Source organism: Mus pahari, chromosome 6 (genome assembly GCF_900095145.1).
Source record: "Mus pahari chromosome 6, PAHARI_EIJ_v1.1, whole genome shotgun sequence".
Taxonomy (NCBI): Eukaryota; Metazoa; Chordata; class Mammalia; order Rodentia; family Muridae; genus Mus; species Mus pahari.
In genome coordinates this window covers 96,219,670-96,233,490 of record NC_034595.1, presented here as the reverse complement: position 1 = coordinate 96,233,490, position 13,821 = coordinate 96,219,670, and the positions used below count along the sequence as shown (strand labels likewise).

General features: G+C 49.9%; 1 protein-coding gene across 2 annotated transcripts in view; it reads left to right on the top strand.

Moving 5' to 3' along the window:
* The first annotated feature begins 1,530 nt into the window (after nt 1-1,530).
* Nucleotides 1,531-13,821, top strand: part of Tnfrsf1b (TNF receptor superfamily member 1B) — a 34,017-nt gene continuing 21,726 nt past the window's right edge. Inside the window, exon 1 of one of the 2 annotated variants that reach the window (XM_021201107.2) lies at nt 1,531-1,666. In XM_021201107.2, coding sequence (XP_021056766.1) covers nt 1,589-1,666 — 78 coding nt within the window. In that variant the 5' untranslated portion in view covers nt 1,531-1,588. The remainder of the gene's footprint in view (nt 1,667-13,821) is intronic. The other variant, XM_029539942.1, reaches the window with a different exon arrangement.

Here is a 13,821-nt window from a genome sequence, read left to right as displayed (position 1 = left end):
TATCTCTTACTATGTAGATTTTGCCAGCAAGGCTATCATCAACTGTGCTCCATAAACCTTGCATGAGAACCATGAAACTAAGCCATCTCCTCCTCTTCAAAGTGTATGAGATGTGTGATGCTGAGCCACAGAATACAGACTAAGTTAGGAACCAGCCTATGGTCCTACAGAACCTATGAACCTATGAACCTACAGAACCTACAGAGCCTATGAACCTCCCACGTGTGGTTCTAGGTGGCGTTGTCCCCTGGCTGGAGAGGATGAGTATAATTGGACCCACTGGGCGGGATCCAGGGCAGCCCACTGAATCTTGCTTCGGACAGGCGACACTAGCTTTCCGTTTTCTCAGATGGACCAGAGCACCCAACCCTTGTGTCTTCCACAGGAGCCTTAGAGACCAGAACTCTCCCTGCCTGCTCAGTGGCTGCCCCTCTTCAGGGTTAAGGTTGTGGGCTGAGTCCTATGCCTCAGAAACATGTGAGAACCAGGTGATTTCCCAGGCTCCTGACCAGCAGGTGGGATTTTCCATCCTCCCAAGGGTCACTTCCCAGTTTTCTCCCCCAGCACCTAAAAGTACCGTCCTTGAGGTGGCCCTCACAAGGGCCAGTGGCTGCGGGTCTCTCAGTATCTCTATCAGCCTACAGTGAGAGAGTGTGTGTCCATGAGGAGGGACAGAATAGTTGCCTGCCTCCCTACCCACCCTACCTCTCCAAATACTCCATATTCAGGGCTGTAGGGATACTCACTGTTCTTGGGACTGACACTCAGATGAGAGCTTCAGTGAGCTCGCTGATGAGTTCAGTTCTAGGAAGCAAGACTTTCTGGATGGTTTTCTCAGCCAAGGGAACTCAGAAGAAAACTGCTTTACCTAGGGTTCCAAGTATGTTTAAGGATCAAATGAAACATATTAGAAAGAGCTGTGTCTATGCAATGCTTATACTGTGCCCGTACACTCCGAGTAAGCAGACATATGCTGCATGTTATAGGATCCATATTATATAGCTCATATTAATAAGCTCCACGAGAAAATGCAAACATTCACATGGGGTTAGCCTGGCTGTAGAGTCTAAATGAGTGAATTATCTAGAAGTCTTTGGTTCTTCTGAGCGGTGCCAACTTTGAGACTGCTTACACACACACACACACACACACACACACACACACACACCCGTGTTCATGAAGTCCATGAGATCTGGGAAGGGCTGATGGTGACATCAGCTGAGGGGAGGCCGATCAGGGCACCCAGTCATGAATATAGTGGGCACCTGTCTTCAGCGCTAGTCTTCCCCACCACTGGAAGGGGGTCTCGAAGGGGAAGGGGTGATAGAGACTCAACCACTCCAGGAAGAGATGCTGGAGAAAGAGGCCCAGAGCTGCCAGGGAATCACAGGTGGAGGTGTCCGGCAAGGGCAGAGGACTCTGTGTAAAGGGGCGTGTCCTCGGGGCGCTGCCCCGCCCATTCCCGCCCTCCCCTCACCCCCTGGTCTGCCCTAGCTCCTGGCCTGAGGGTTTCACTTTCAGTCACCAGCTAGAGCGCAGCTGAGGCACTAGAGCTCCAGGCACAAGGGCGGGAGCCACCGCCGCCCCTATGGCGCCCGCCGCCCTCTGGGTCGCACTGGTCTTCGAACTGCAGCTGTGGGCCACCGGACACACAGTGCCCGCCCAGGTGGGTGACTCTTGGGATCACGGGGGACACCTGCGCATCACAAAGTGCCCGTCCCAGCTACTGCTACTGCACAATTCCGGGACAGCATGAGAGGCCATCCCGTCCCCAGCAGACACGCGCCACGCGCCTCTGGCCACTGGGGACCCGAAGCCTGACACGTTGGGAGCCCGGGGTGGTACTCGGTTCCCGACAGCCTCATGTTCCAGAAATACCCGGTGACTCTCTCCGCGAGCTTGGTCAGGGTTCGAATAACACCCGGCCAGGCTCAGGAGCACTGTTCATCCTTGCTAAGTCGCTTCTGTCCCGCGGACTCGAAGCGGGAAGGACCAGGGCCACTGCCCCATCGCTTGAGAGGCTTGTGTCTTCTGAAGACTTCCTTCTCTGCGCCATGGTCTGTCTCTTTCTTAGAAACCCTGGGATTACTAGATGTTGAGGGAGCCAGGAGTCTAATAAGAGACCTAAGCCTAGTATAAGAGACCGATGGGGAGTGAGTCACTTCTCTGTCACCAGATTGCTTTCATGGATCCGCCTTGCTGTGTTCAGGGGACATTTCAGAATGTTCTCAGTGTAGTGGCAGAGAGGGTAGCTATCCCAAGGAACCTCGGGAAAATGGAACAATTAAAGATCCCAGTATCCGGTATTCCCATTGCTCACACAAGAACAGGGTCACGACTGCAGAGTGGTTTTCTTTCTTTCTTTCTTTCTTTCTTTCTTTCTTTCTTTCTTTCTTTCTTTCTTTCTTTCTTTCTTTCTTTCTTTCTTTCTTTCTTTCTTTCTTNTCTCTCTCTCTCTCTCTCTCTCTCTCTCTCTTTCTTTCTTTCTTTCTTTCTTTCTTTCTTTCTTTCTTCCCCCCCCCCTTCCTGCCTCCGTTGATCGAAAACAGGGTAAAAAACGCAGATTACAGGTACGGAAAAGGGAGACTCAGAGAAATTACCTTTTTCCGAAGGGTGTAAAGGGAGCTTGCTGCACTGACATGCCTTCGCTTGGTTCCATGTCTCTCTGCCTCCTGAGCCCACCTTGATGGACAGGGTGTGCTTACCTGACTGCAGGGGAGTAGAGTGGAAGGTGGTCAACCGTCCTGGACCATTTGCTCTTCTTGGGATGCAAAGGAATGGACTCATCCTCGGTGGATGTAGGTCCTCAGGGAGGTGTCCAGGGTGGACTCAGGATCAGGACAGTCCCGGTTCTGAGGGCGGAGGGTGAATGTGCATGGTTGTGGTCAGGAGCCTGGGTGGAGATTGTGCTCTGAACTCCGAGGACGGGTAGGTCTCTGGGCACCGAGCTGGAGTCTGTCCCTGGGGCCAGACAGAGCATAGGAGCTTCTGTACCGGATGGGACACGCAAGGCTCTGTGGGATCCAGGTGGAACGATGCTTTGGCTGAAGGTGTTCCCTTCACACTTCCTTCCCTACCTGACCAGTCCCAGGTCAGCTCAGACCTTCTGCTACTGTTGCGTGGACTCTTATCTAGTCCGCCTGTGTTCCAACTCCCACAAACCCTCCTTTGACAGAGAGACCTTGCTCAAGCCCAGACACCTCTGTCTGGGAAGCCGTTGTAGCTCCTAGTGGTGGAGGCAGAACCTTTTCTTACCTTCCAGGTGTTCCAGGGCAGATGGACATATCTGTGTTGATTGCTCTCATGAACCTATGCTCTCTGTAAAGCTGATGACTAGGCATCTACCACTGTACATGTATGACCCCCGCACACACATCGTCCACCTTACAGCCTTTTGTAAATACCAGGTCTCCAGAAAGGCCTGTACACATCCCCCCCCCCCTTAGACATGACCTGTTCTGTAGAGCACAGATTCCTTGCTGCTTTTTATTCTCTGTCCCTCAAGGGTAGGAGGGACCCTTAGCTAAGAACTGTGCAAGCCTTCTCTTGATTGATTCCACAGAAGCTCCTGGTTTGGGACACTTAAGTGCCAGATACTGTGTTGGGCCCTTTGTCACAGATTAGCACTGAAACCTCCCTTCCGGCTGTTTCTACAAGGTGGGGACCGTTGTTCCACTGAAAGGTGTGGGGATGGGTGACGAGCTGTGGCTTTTGCCTGGACCACAGAACTGAGAGGCGATGGGGTGAGATTTGAAGGCAAGTTGCTGGCCCGACTCCCAACATTCTTTCTCCAGACCTTCCCTTACCTGTATTCCCACTCCTGTCCCTATTGTGGGACTCAGAGATGTTGCGTGTAGTGGGTCTGGACAGCGGAGAGAGGATATATCCCTGAGGATATTTGAGTAGGGTCCAGGGGCAGCAAACTCACTTTATCCTTTACCTGTTCAGTCTTTCATTTACTTGGCAGATAAACGCATGTGAAACAGAGTAGGTGAGCACTTGTTCTGGTCTTACTCAACCTGATGTGTACGGCCTCCCTATCCCCGGGACTTTCAGGGCTGAGGACTGCTGCTTGCTGCTTGAGCCAGAGTCTGTAGCACCCCAGGCTGGCCCTGGAGTGGATTAGGTACCTACAGAACTGCTGAGCCTGAGAGCTCTCTCCTTCTTTCCTCCTATCTCTGTTCTTTGTTCATTGACTGACATCCTTCTGGGGCATCTGTATTGTGACTGAGGATGTGGCTTGGTATTGGGACCTTCAGATGGCAGTGGTTAGCTGGTCAGGTACCGTGATATAGAGCCATCCACCCACCCACTCTCCTGACATGTGTCCATGCATGCTTCACACACTGCCCACTGGCCAGCTCTAGGAAATTACCTCCAGAACCCCAGAAGCCACAAAGCCAGAAGGTCACACACTTCAGAGACTTGGGTTTTACTCAGAACTGCCCTTGTTACATGGGCTTCATCAGCTTTTGTCATGGTGATAGAGAATTTGCTTGGCTTCTTTTATTTTTTTTAAACGATGGCATCTCCTGTAGCCGAGGCTGGCCTTCAGGTCATTATGTTGTTTAGGATGACCTTGAAGTCCAGATCTTTTTTGCACATCTCCAGTGCTGGGATTACAGCTGTGTGCCATCCACACCTGACGTATGTAGGTCTGGACACATGTCTCTGCATGCTAGGCAGCACTTTACCAGCTGGGCTACATCCTGAGGGCTTCTCTGGCATACTTGGGTTGAAGAAAGTCCTGGTCCCTGGCCCAGTGGCTTCCTGAAACATTTGTCCATTTCCAAGGCTGGGTGACACTTTAACAAGCGTTGGCCCTTGCTACCCAATACTAGCCAGCGTAGCTTTGTAGGGAAAGGGGAGAGCTCACCCAGGGTGTCTTTGTGCCACCGTGCCTGGTATATGTGTTACATTTCTGGTCGCTCTTGCTCACAGCTTAATCACAACACTCAAGGTGGTACAGGCAGGATTATCAATTCAAGGCCATCCTTCATACATGGGGAGTTTGAGATAACCCTGGACTTCATGAAACCGACTAAAAGAAAAAAAAAAAAAAACCTGAAAACATTTGACTAAATGTCAGAGATATTTGGCTGACTCCATTTTACAGCCAAATGTGTCAGGTGGGTGGGCAGATCAAGGTTCTGGTGGCCCACCTCTTTCAAAGTGTCTCTGGGCCTCTCCCCACTGCTGTATCAGATCTGATGAGCTGGAGACCCTCTCCCTAAATAGCTCACACTTTCTACCTCTACCCATCCTGGGTTAGATGGTAGATCCTACCAGATGGGATTAGGCCATCCCAGTGGTAGTGGCTCAGGGCCCTGGAGTGGGCAAGGAGGGAAGTCGAGGGTTGGCACTGGGAGAGGTCCCAGTGAGCAGAAGTGAGGTGCATATGCTATACCCCCAATTTCAGACACTGTGAGACACCAGCTCCCTTGGTCAGGGCCCAAGGCACACAGATGTCAGCCTACAGCCTTCCTCTGTTGTGATCAGAGCCTCCTTCATTCCTCTGTACGGTGGAAACCCACCTCTGGTGGTGGCAAGGACTAAGGCTTTGAAGTCACTGGTGTCTGTCCTGATTTGGTTATATGCAGTGTTCACAGCTAGGAGGAACTCGGGCACCCACCAGTGGGAGCCATAGGTCCCCAAAGCTTAGGCAGCAGATATCCAGTTGCCCCAAGTTCCTGTTTGAGTGAATTTGCTGCCTGGTACCCCCAAACCAATGTCCTTCCTGTCACCTTTTCCTGCTGTGCTTCCTGCCCCATATCCCCTGGCTGGGCCCCTCAGATCACTTGCCTGACTTGGGTCTGGGACCCTGTGTAGTAAGCAAAAGCTATATGGTCAGGGAGTCGCTGTCTTACTCTTTCAGTGGCCGGTGCTAAGTGTCACTTAGGGGTGATGAGGAATATGCATGATGAAGTTGGAAGGAGCACAGAAGGCTCTAGTTCCGTGCTTGTCAACCTGTGAGTCATGGCCCCTTAGGCATCACGGGGGTCACCTAAGACCATCTCATATATCAGATATTTACATTATGATTTATAACAGTAGCAAAATTACAGTTATAAAGTGGCAAAAAAAATATAACTTTATGGTTGGGGGGTCACCACAACACGAGGAATGGTATTAAAGGGTCACAGCATTAAGAAGGTTGAGAACCCCTATTCTAGCTCATCCCTCCATGTCAGGAGATCTCTCTCTTAAATCTCTTCCATGCATTTGTGTGTATTTATGAGTGGGTGTGAGAGAAAGAGAGAGACAGAGATGGAGAGACAGAGATGGACAGAGAGACAGAGATAGACAGAGAGACAGAGAAAGATCCTGCCTACTTAAGACCCAAGATGGGAAAGCCATCTTCTGAACTGAAGCTGTCTAGTTCCCTATGCCCAAGTGATTTCTAAGACAGTACAACCTTGAGGAGGGATCACAGCCTGAGTGTTAGTAGAACAGAGTTTAATGGCTTGCTGTGTGTCCTTGCTCCAGTTATTTAACCTCTCTGAGCCTAAATCTTCCAGCAGCACTAATCTCAATGTTCTCCCAGAAGGGGTGGGGCTGGCACCTACATGAGTCATAAGAAAAAAGAACTGATGTCTTTTCCCCCTTCCTTCCTTCCTTCCTTCCTTCCTTCCTTCCTTCCTTCCTTCCTTCCTTCCTTTCCTTCCTTCCTTTTTGTATGTATGAACAGTATGTCTGCACATGTGTAGGGATGTTTGCCTGTATGTAGGTTCATGTCTCTGCCTGAATTGATATTAGATGTCTTCCTTGACCACTCTGCAGTTTATTTAATTGAGGTGGGTATCTCACTGAACCTGGAGTTGGTCTAGCTAGCCAGCTTGTTCTGGGATCTCTGTTTCTGCACCCTATCCCACCCCCCTGTGCTGGGTTTATAGTTAGCTGTCTCATTTATGTGGGCTCTGGAGGGTCCCAGCTGTAGTCCTCAGGCTTGTGGGCAAGTGTTTATCCCGGAGCCATCTCTCCAGCCCTTCTTGCTCATTTTATTCCGTTTGTTTTGGCTAGAATTATTACCCTGTCTCAGGCTCCTTTGGCAATATTTAATGGCTACCCCTCAGCTTGCTCGAAGCTGGGGTGCTGTTGTCTCAGGCAGGCCTGGAAGTCTTGGGTTTCCTGCTTCTGTCCCCTGGAACTTAGTGCCTTTGATATGTCAACAGTGAGGCATGCCCCCAGATGCCGAGGAAGTCAAACTTTCGTAACAGCCAGCATGACGCAGCTGGTAGCCTCCAAGTTCAAGGAAGCCCAAGTGGGAAGGGTATTTCCTCAGAGAAGCTTTTGTCACCCATTAGAAGGGACACCTTATTTGGTACTGATTCTGGGCTGACACTGTGTCTCTTTGTCCTAGGATGCGGGGCAGGGGCTTCGGGGTTGGGGACCCATCCCTCATGTGGGACAGGGGCTCTGCAGCTCCGGGACCTATTGCTCCTCTGATGTCTACACACATCTTTTTCCACCACGGGACTTTGTGATGTCATAGCTGACAGTGACACCATTGTGGTTTGGACTGCTTGGCTGTGAGCCAGAGAAGAGGAAGCAGGCTTAGCTTACCAGCAGGAGGTGGGGAAGAGAGTGTCTTTGCACCCCCAGTGTGAGCCGTGCTAGGGCTCAAGTGTGAAGGTAGCTGGTGTGTTCCAACCTGTAGCTCTGTCTGACCCTTGCCAGCTTGAATAGGATGATGGCAGACTGACTGACGTCTCTAAGGTCTTCCACACCCATCCTGTTTCTTCTTGGATGTGTGTGTGTGTGTGTGTGTGTGTGTGTGTGTGTGTGTGATGTTTTGTTCTTTTGAAAAGGGTCTTGCTTTGTAGCTTTTGGTTGGCCTGGGGCTTGCTTTGTACACCAGGGTGGCCTTGAACTCATAGAGATCCACACATCTCTGGTTCCCCAGTGCTAGGATTAAAGGTTTGTGCTACTACACCAGGCTCGGTTTCTTCTTTATAGAGGTGGAGGGGTTAGATTTGTGGATGCTATGTTGTTCCTCATTTAGGAAGGCCTGCTCCCAGCCTACACGTTCAGTGTGGGAGGCTGCAAGAGGTCACGCAGCCTGAGTGAGTATGCTGTCCTGTTTAAACTAGAAAGTGACAGCATCCAGTGACCTGCTCAGGGGTACTGGTTCCTTGAGAGGCCTAGGAAACCATACTGTTCTCTTTGGGAACCTAGACTTGGGTTGACCCAGCTCCTCTGTCAAGATACCGGGAAGACTTCCCACTCAACACCACTCATGGTGTTTGCCAGAGAGGCCAGTGCAGGTTGTCTGGTTTTGATCTTGGGGCCATAGTGACCTGGAGTTCAGAAAACTGAGCCAGTCTGAAGTTGAAAGCTGAGTGGGAAGGAACTTGAGGGTAGTCTTTTGCTAGGCCATGTACAAAAGAGGGACGGGACAGAGGCGGTGGATCCTGAGTTCTGAAGTCTGGTATGACTTCCACTTTGGGCTGGACCAAGTTGGGCCTCCAGTCCCCTTCCCTGTTCTGAATCTCCATTGCTCCAAGCCTGACCTCTCAGAGCCAGCACTAGAATCCAGGCCTGCAGCTGTTGGATGGTGGGTAGGAAGCTCAGTAGCGTGTAACTCTGGACTGGACAGTGGATCTCTGAGGAAGGGCTCTGGAATGTTGACTCAAGTTTCAGGACCCCTGCCAATGCCCTAGCTATGCCCTGTGCCTGGCCTCCCGCTGCTGACCGACAGTCCGGCTTCTGGCTACCACTCACAGAGCCAAGGTCCTTAATGAGGCTGTGACCAGCTGCTTGCTCTCAGGCTGCCTGGTGCCTCTGGCCATGAGCCTGGGTCCTGCTGCTTCCTGCTTTTTCTGGCAGGAGTCCAGCCCTCCCCACTCTTGGCCCCTCAGGCCTCCACTCTCGACTCTCTGTGGCTTGGTCCTGTGGTCACATCCTCACCTTGTCTAGTCACCCATTTGATTCTCCCTGAATTCTGCTCTCCTGCAAAAGTTCACAGGGAACTTTTTTTGGTCTTCAGTTCCATAACATGGCAGACTAGAAATGAGTGGATACCAGGTGGAGGCTGGAGGGACTGGAAGCAGGCTAGACCCTGAATCTGGGCAGGAAGTTTGCTAGAATCAACAAAGACTCACGAGGCTGTGTATCTGCTGCCAGTTTGTGAAAGAAGTAATACCAACCTTATTAAACAATCGTTGGGGCCAGGTGTGGTGATTGAATATGCAGTCCCTTGGGTGGTGGAAGCAGGAAGATGGAGAGAGTTCCAGGCCATCACTGTCTCAAAAAAAAAAAAAATGTAGTTTACAAAACACCTTATTGTGTGCTATGTTATGTAATTTTTTTTTTTTGTATCAGACCCAGACAGTATGTACTGTTGTCAGGTTCATTCTACAGAGAAAAGGGGGGTGGGGAGAAATAATCTTTTTTTATTTGAAAATACAGTGAACAGGGCTGGTGCTGGGGCGATGGCTCAGGAGTTAGGGGCAGAAACTGCTCTTACAGAGGACCTCGGTTTGATACCCACCACTAAAACAGTGGTTCATTACCATCTGGAACTCTATTTCCTGGGGAACTGATATCCTGGGGCACCAGCCACACACACACACACACACAAACACACACACACACACACACACACACACACACACGTACACTTAAGAAAAACACTCATAGCAATTCTTACGCCTGTAGGGGGCGCAATATAATGTTTAGAGGGAGAGTGGTTAGTGGAGGTGAGAGACCCCAACAATACACATAAAGTTAAAAACAATAGCAACAACAATAGATGGGCTAGGGAGGTCAGGATCACCTCTGCTCTTGCAGAATCCGGGGTTCTACTCCCAACACCTACATGGCAATTAACTGTAACTCAAGTTCAAGGGGATTGGTTGCCCATGCTGGCCTCTTCAGGCACCAGGCACACATCGTGCATAGGCAAACATGTAGACAAAGCATTCACACAGGTAAAAATGAATTTATCTTTTTAAATGTAACAATGTAACTAACAATGTAAATGCAAAACATGTAACAAATATAAAAACAAAAATGCCACAAACAGGCTGGGGATACAATTGTGCAAGAAAGAAGTCATTGTGTAATAAATTAATAAATAATCCAACTGATTAATTAAAAAATAAAGCCCCAAAGAAAAATAATTCCTTCAAGATGCCCGCCAATTAGGGATTTAGTCTGAGTTCAAAGCCAGACTTCCATACTTTTGTCTGTTGTCAACCAACACGCTCTTGCCATAAGAAGATGAGGAGACAGGAGTCATCCATAGTTTGGAGGCAAGGAGGGAGCCTGGGGCAGAGAGTAGGTGGACTGATCATCTAGCGTTTGTGGAGGTTCAGAAAGGCTAGAGAGTCAAGGAGGTTCACTGGGAGGCTGTGGTGGTGACTCGGGTGAGGTCGGGGGAGGACAGCAGAAGGGGAGGGGAAGGAGGATGACTGAGCGATGAGAAAGCTGGAGGTCAGGGCATATTTTTCTCTCTGTCCCCATCTTCCACAGAGGTTTACTGTTCATCCTGAGCTGGTTGACCTGTTTTGGTCATTTAATTGCCTGACCTTGAAATCACTATGTATCCGAGGGTGAACTTCTGATCCTCCTGGCTCTCTGCCTCAGCTGCTGGAATTACAGATATGCACCACCATACCTTTTTTTGTTTGTTTCAGGTTTTTTTGTTTTGTTTTGTTTTGTTTTGTTTTGTTTAATGCAGCGCTAGGCATGGAAGCAGGCCCTTCAGGCTTGTTAGACATCCACTCTACCACTAATCTGCATCCCAGCCTTATCTGGGTCACAGTCAGCTACAGGATCAGCCTTGTCATAATCACCCCGGTCACCTACTCAGACTGGAGTGGGTTTGAAACTGAGCTGATGTCTGTAATGTCTCCTGAGAGCCAGGCATGTGAAGAGGCAGGTACCGCTGCACGTGGCTCTGACAGGTGTCTAATAAATAGATTCATCGATAATCAACAAAAGCAAAAGGTCTAATTTCCTATCTAATTTCAGAGTGGGTCTGCTGCACTGAATGTAAGAAGCCCTTCCATTTTCAGCCAGTGGGGCAGCAGGCCAGTACTCTTGCCAGAGGAAATGAGAGGGCCAGGCCTTCTCGTGCCTGGTCCTATTGTTCTCCCTAACCAAAACCCAGCTTCCATCCATAGGCTGCAGAGTCACATCACCACCCAGATGTGATGGTGGTTGGTTGTGGCCACTATATGGGCTGTGATCTGAAGGCTGCCTTTTAGCTTCTGGGGATATTGCCTTGTCCATTTCTTTTTTTTGTTTTTGTTTTTTTGTTTTTTTGTTTTTTTGAGACAGGGTTTCTCTGTGTAGCTCTGGCTGTCCAGGAACTCACTTTGTAGACCAGGCTGGCCTCTAACTCAGAAATCCGCCTGCCTCTGCCTCCCAAGTGCTGGGATTAAAGGCGTGTGCCACCACGCCCGGCTGCCTTGGCCATTTCTTGACCAGTTCTCATGTGAGTCAAACACAGCTCAGTGAAGAGGAAATTAGAACTTTTGCTTCTGCTGATTAGCATTGCATCTATTTATTAGACACCTACCCCAGCCACGTGCCACACCCAGTTCTTCTCATTCACCTTCTTGTTTAATCATGGCACTTAGTATGGTGGGCATGGCTCCTTTCCCATTTTGTAGATGCCAAAACCAAGATGGAAGAATAAGAGAAGGAAAGTCAAACCAGGTTCTGGCTCAAAGAGAGATCACAGTAGGGTGTCAGGGAAGACAGAGTTGTACAGAGTTAACACAAATATGCTCTAACCTGGGAAATATACAAACAGTCTGTCTGTCAGGGTTTCTATTCCTGCACAAACATCATGGCCAAGAAGCAAGTTGGGGAGGAAAGGGTTTATTCGGCTTACATTTCCATACTGCTGTTGATCACCAAAGGATGCAGGACTTGAACTCAAGCAGGTCAGAAAGCAGGAGCTGGTGCAGAAGCCATGGAGGGATGTTCTTTACTGGCTTGCTTCCCCTGGCTTGCTCAGCCTGCTCTCTTATAGAACCCAAGACTACCAGCCCAGAGATGGCACCACCCACAAGGGGCCTCTCCCCCTTGATCACTAATTGAGGAAATGCCCCACAGCTGGATCTCATGGGGGCATTTCCCCAACTAAAGCTCCTTTCTCTGTGATAACTCCAGCTGTGTCAAGTTGACACAAAACTAGCCAGTACACAGTCCTAGGTTGTCACAGGATTGTTCTGGATGTATCTGTGACTTCCATCTGGGGTCCAGGGGTTTATATGAAAAAGAGGTGATGGTGGGATGAGTCTGAAGAAGCCGAGGGTTCTGCTCTGCATAATATGTGGTCAGAGGTAGCATCAGGGGTCAGGGTGCAGAAGAGGAGTATGGGAGTCCTATGCCCTGCATCAGGTGGCAGGTGAAAGCTGGCAGCAGAGGCTGGAGAAGTTTCATTCTAGCCTGAGGGCAGCTGAATAAGGAGGGCCAGTCCTGGAAGTAGAAAGGTGGCTTAGGTCTGTTTGCAAAGGGATGTATGCTAGACACCAACAGTGAGGAGACTAGCTGGCAGGAGTTGTCCAGGTGTTAAGGAGAGCCAGTTGGAGATGAAACCCATATCAAAGGGCCTCAGGGTAATAGCAGAGAGGGTGGGGCATTCTCCGTCACTGAACTGAGTATTATTTGGGGGCAGAGCCCTTGGCATGTAGCCTGGAGCCTGGCCCTAAGAACCGGATCCCAGCGTGGGTTTCCTGTCTGCTGCAGCTCACTTCTAAAGCACATCACAGGCAGCAGTTTGGAGGAGGGATGTCTCACCCCTGGGCCATCTACCTGTGATGTGGTTGGTCCTTCCTGAATCCAATGCTCTTTGTTTCCATGATGGTTGGCAGGCCTGGCCGCCTAGGCCTTGCGTCGCTATGACAGCCTGGCTTGATGTGGCTGGACCGCCATAGTCCATGCGACTCCTATAAACCTCCAAGATCAAGACTCAAATGCACCCCCCACACCTTCCATGCAAATGATGTGTTCTCTCTAGTGCTTGAAGGTAGCTTCCGGCTGAGTGGAAAGTCCTTGGGCAGACCCCTCTGTCTATCCCTAACAGCTGTCTCATTTGACCTGGGATGTGGTGGCCCTTTTGCCTGGAAACATCATTCAGATCTTCACCACTCTGTAAAGCAAGACAAAAAATCATAGGGCATGAAATATCTCAGTCAGTAAAGTGGACCAGCACACACTTGGGATCACAGCACTGGGGAAGTGGAGAGGCAGTTCCCTGGGTTCACTCAGTGGCCAGTTTAGACAAATTAGTGAGACCCAGGCCAGTGAGAAATCTTGTATTGAAACCAAGGTGGACAATACACTAAGAAGAGCTGACCTCTGACGTGCACTCGTGAGCACACACACACACACACACACACACACACTTGCACCCCCATATGCACACACAGGACAGCTGTGTGTCCTTGCACATACTTGCACATGTGTACCTGCATATACACAGAAAGGTACACATGTTCATGTGCACCTGAACACACACAAACAGTTGTGCGCACACACCTCTACTCAGACACACAAAGAGCACGGGTTATAAAACTGTCAGAGCCGTGGCGACTGATGCAGCTATGATGTCTTCCCAGTCTGCACCGACACTGCATCTCCTGCATCTTTCATTTCTGCATTGTGAAATGGGCTTTGTTTTAGTTACTTTTCGATTTCTGTGAAGAGACACCATGACTAAGGCAATGGATAAAAGAAAGCATTTGACTGGGGGCTAGCTTACAGTTCCAGAGGGTGAGTCCATGGCTGTTGTGGCGCTTGAACAATAGCTGAGAACTTACATCTGATATTCTCTCTCTCTCTCTCTCTCTCTCTCTCTCTCTCTCT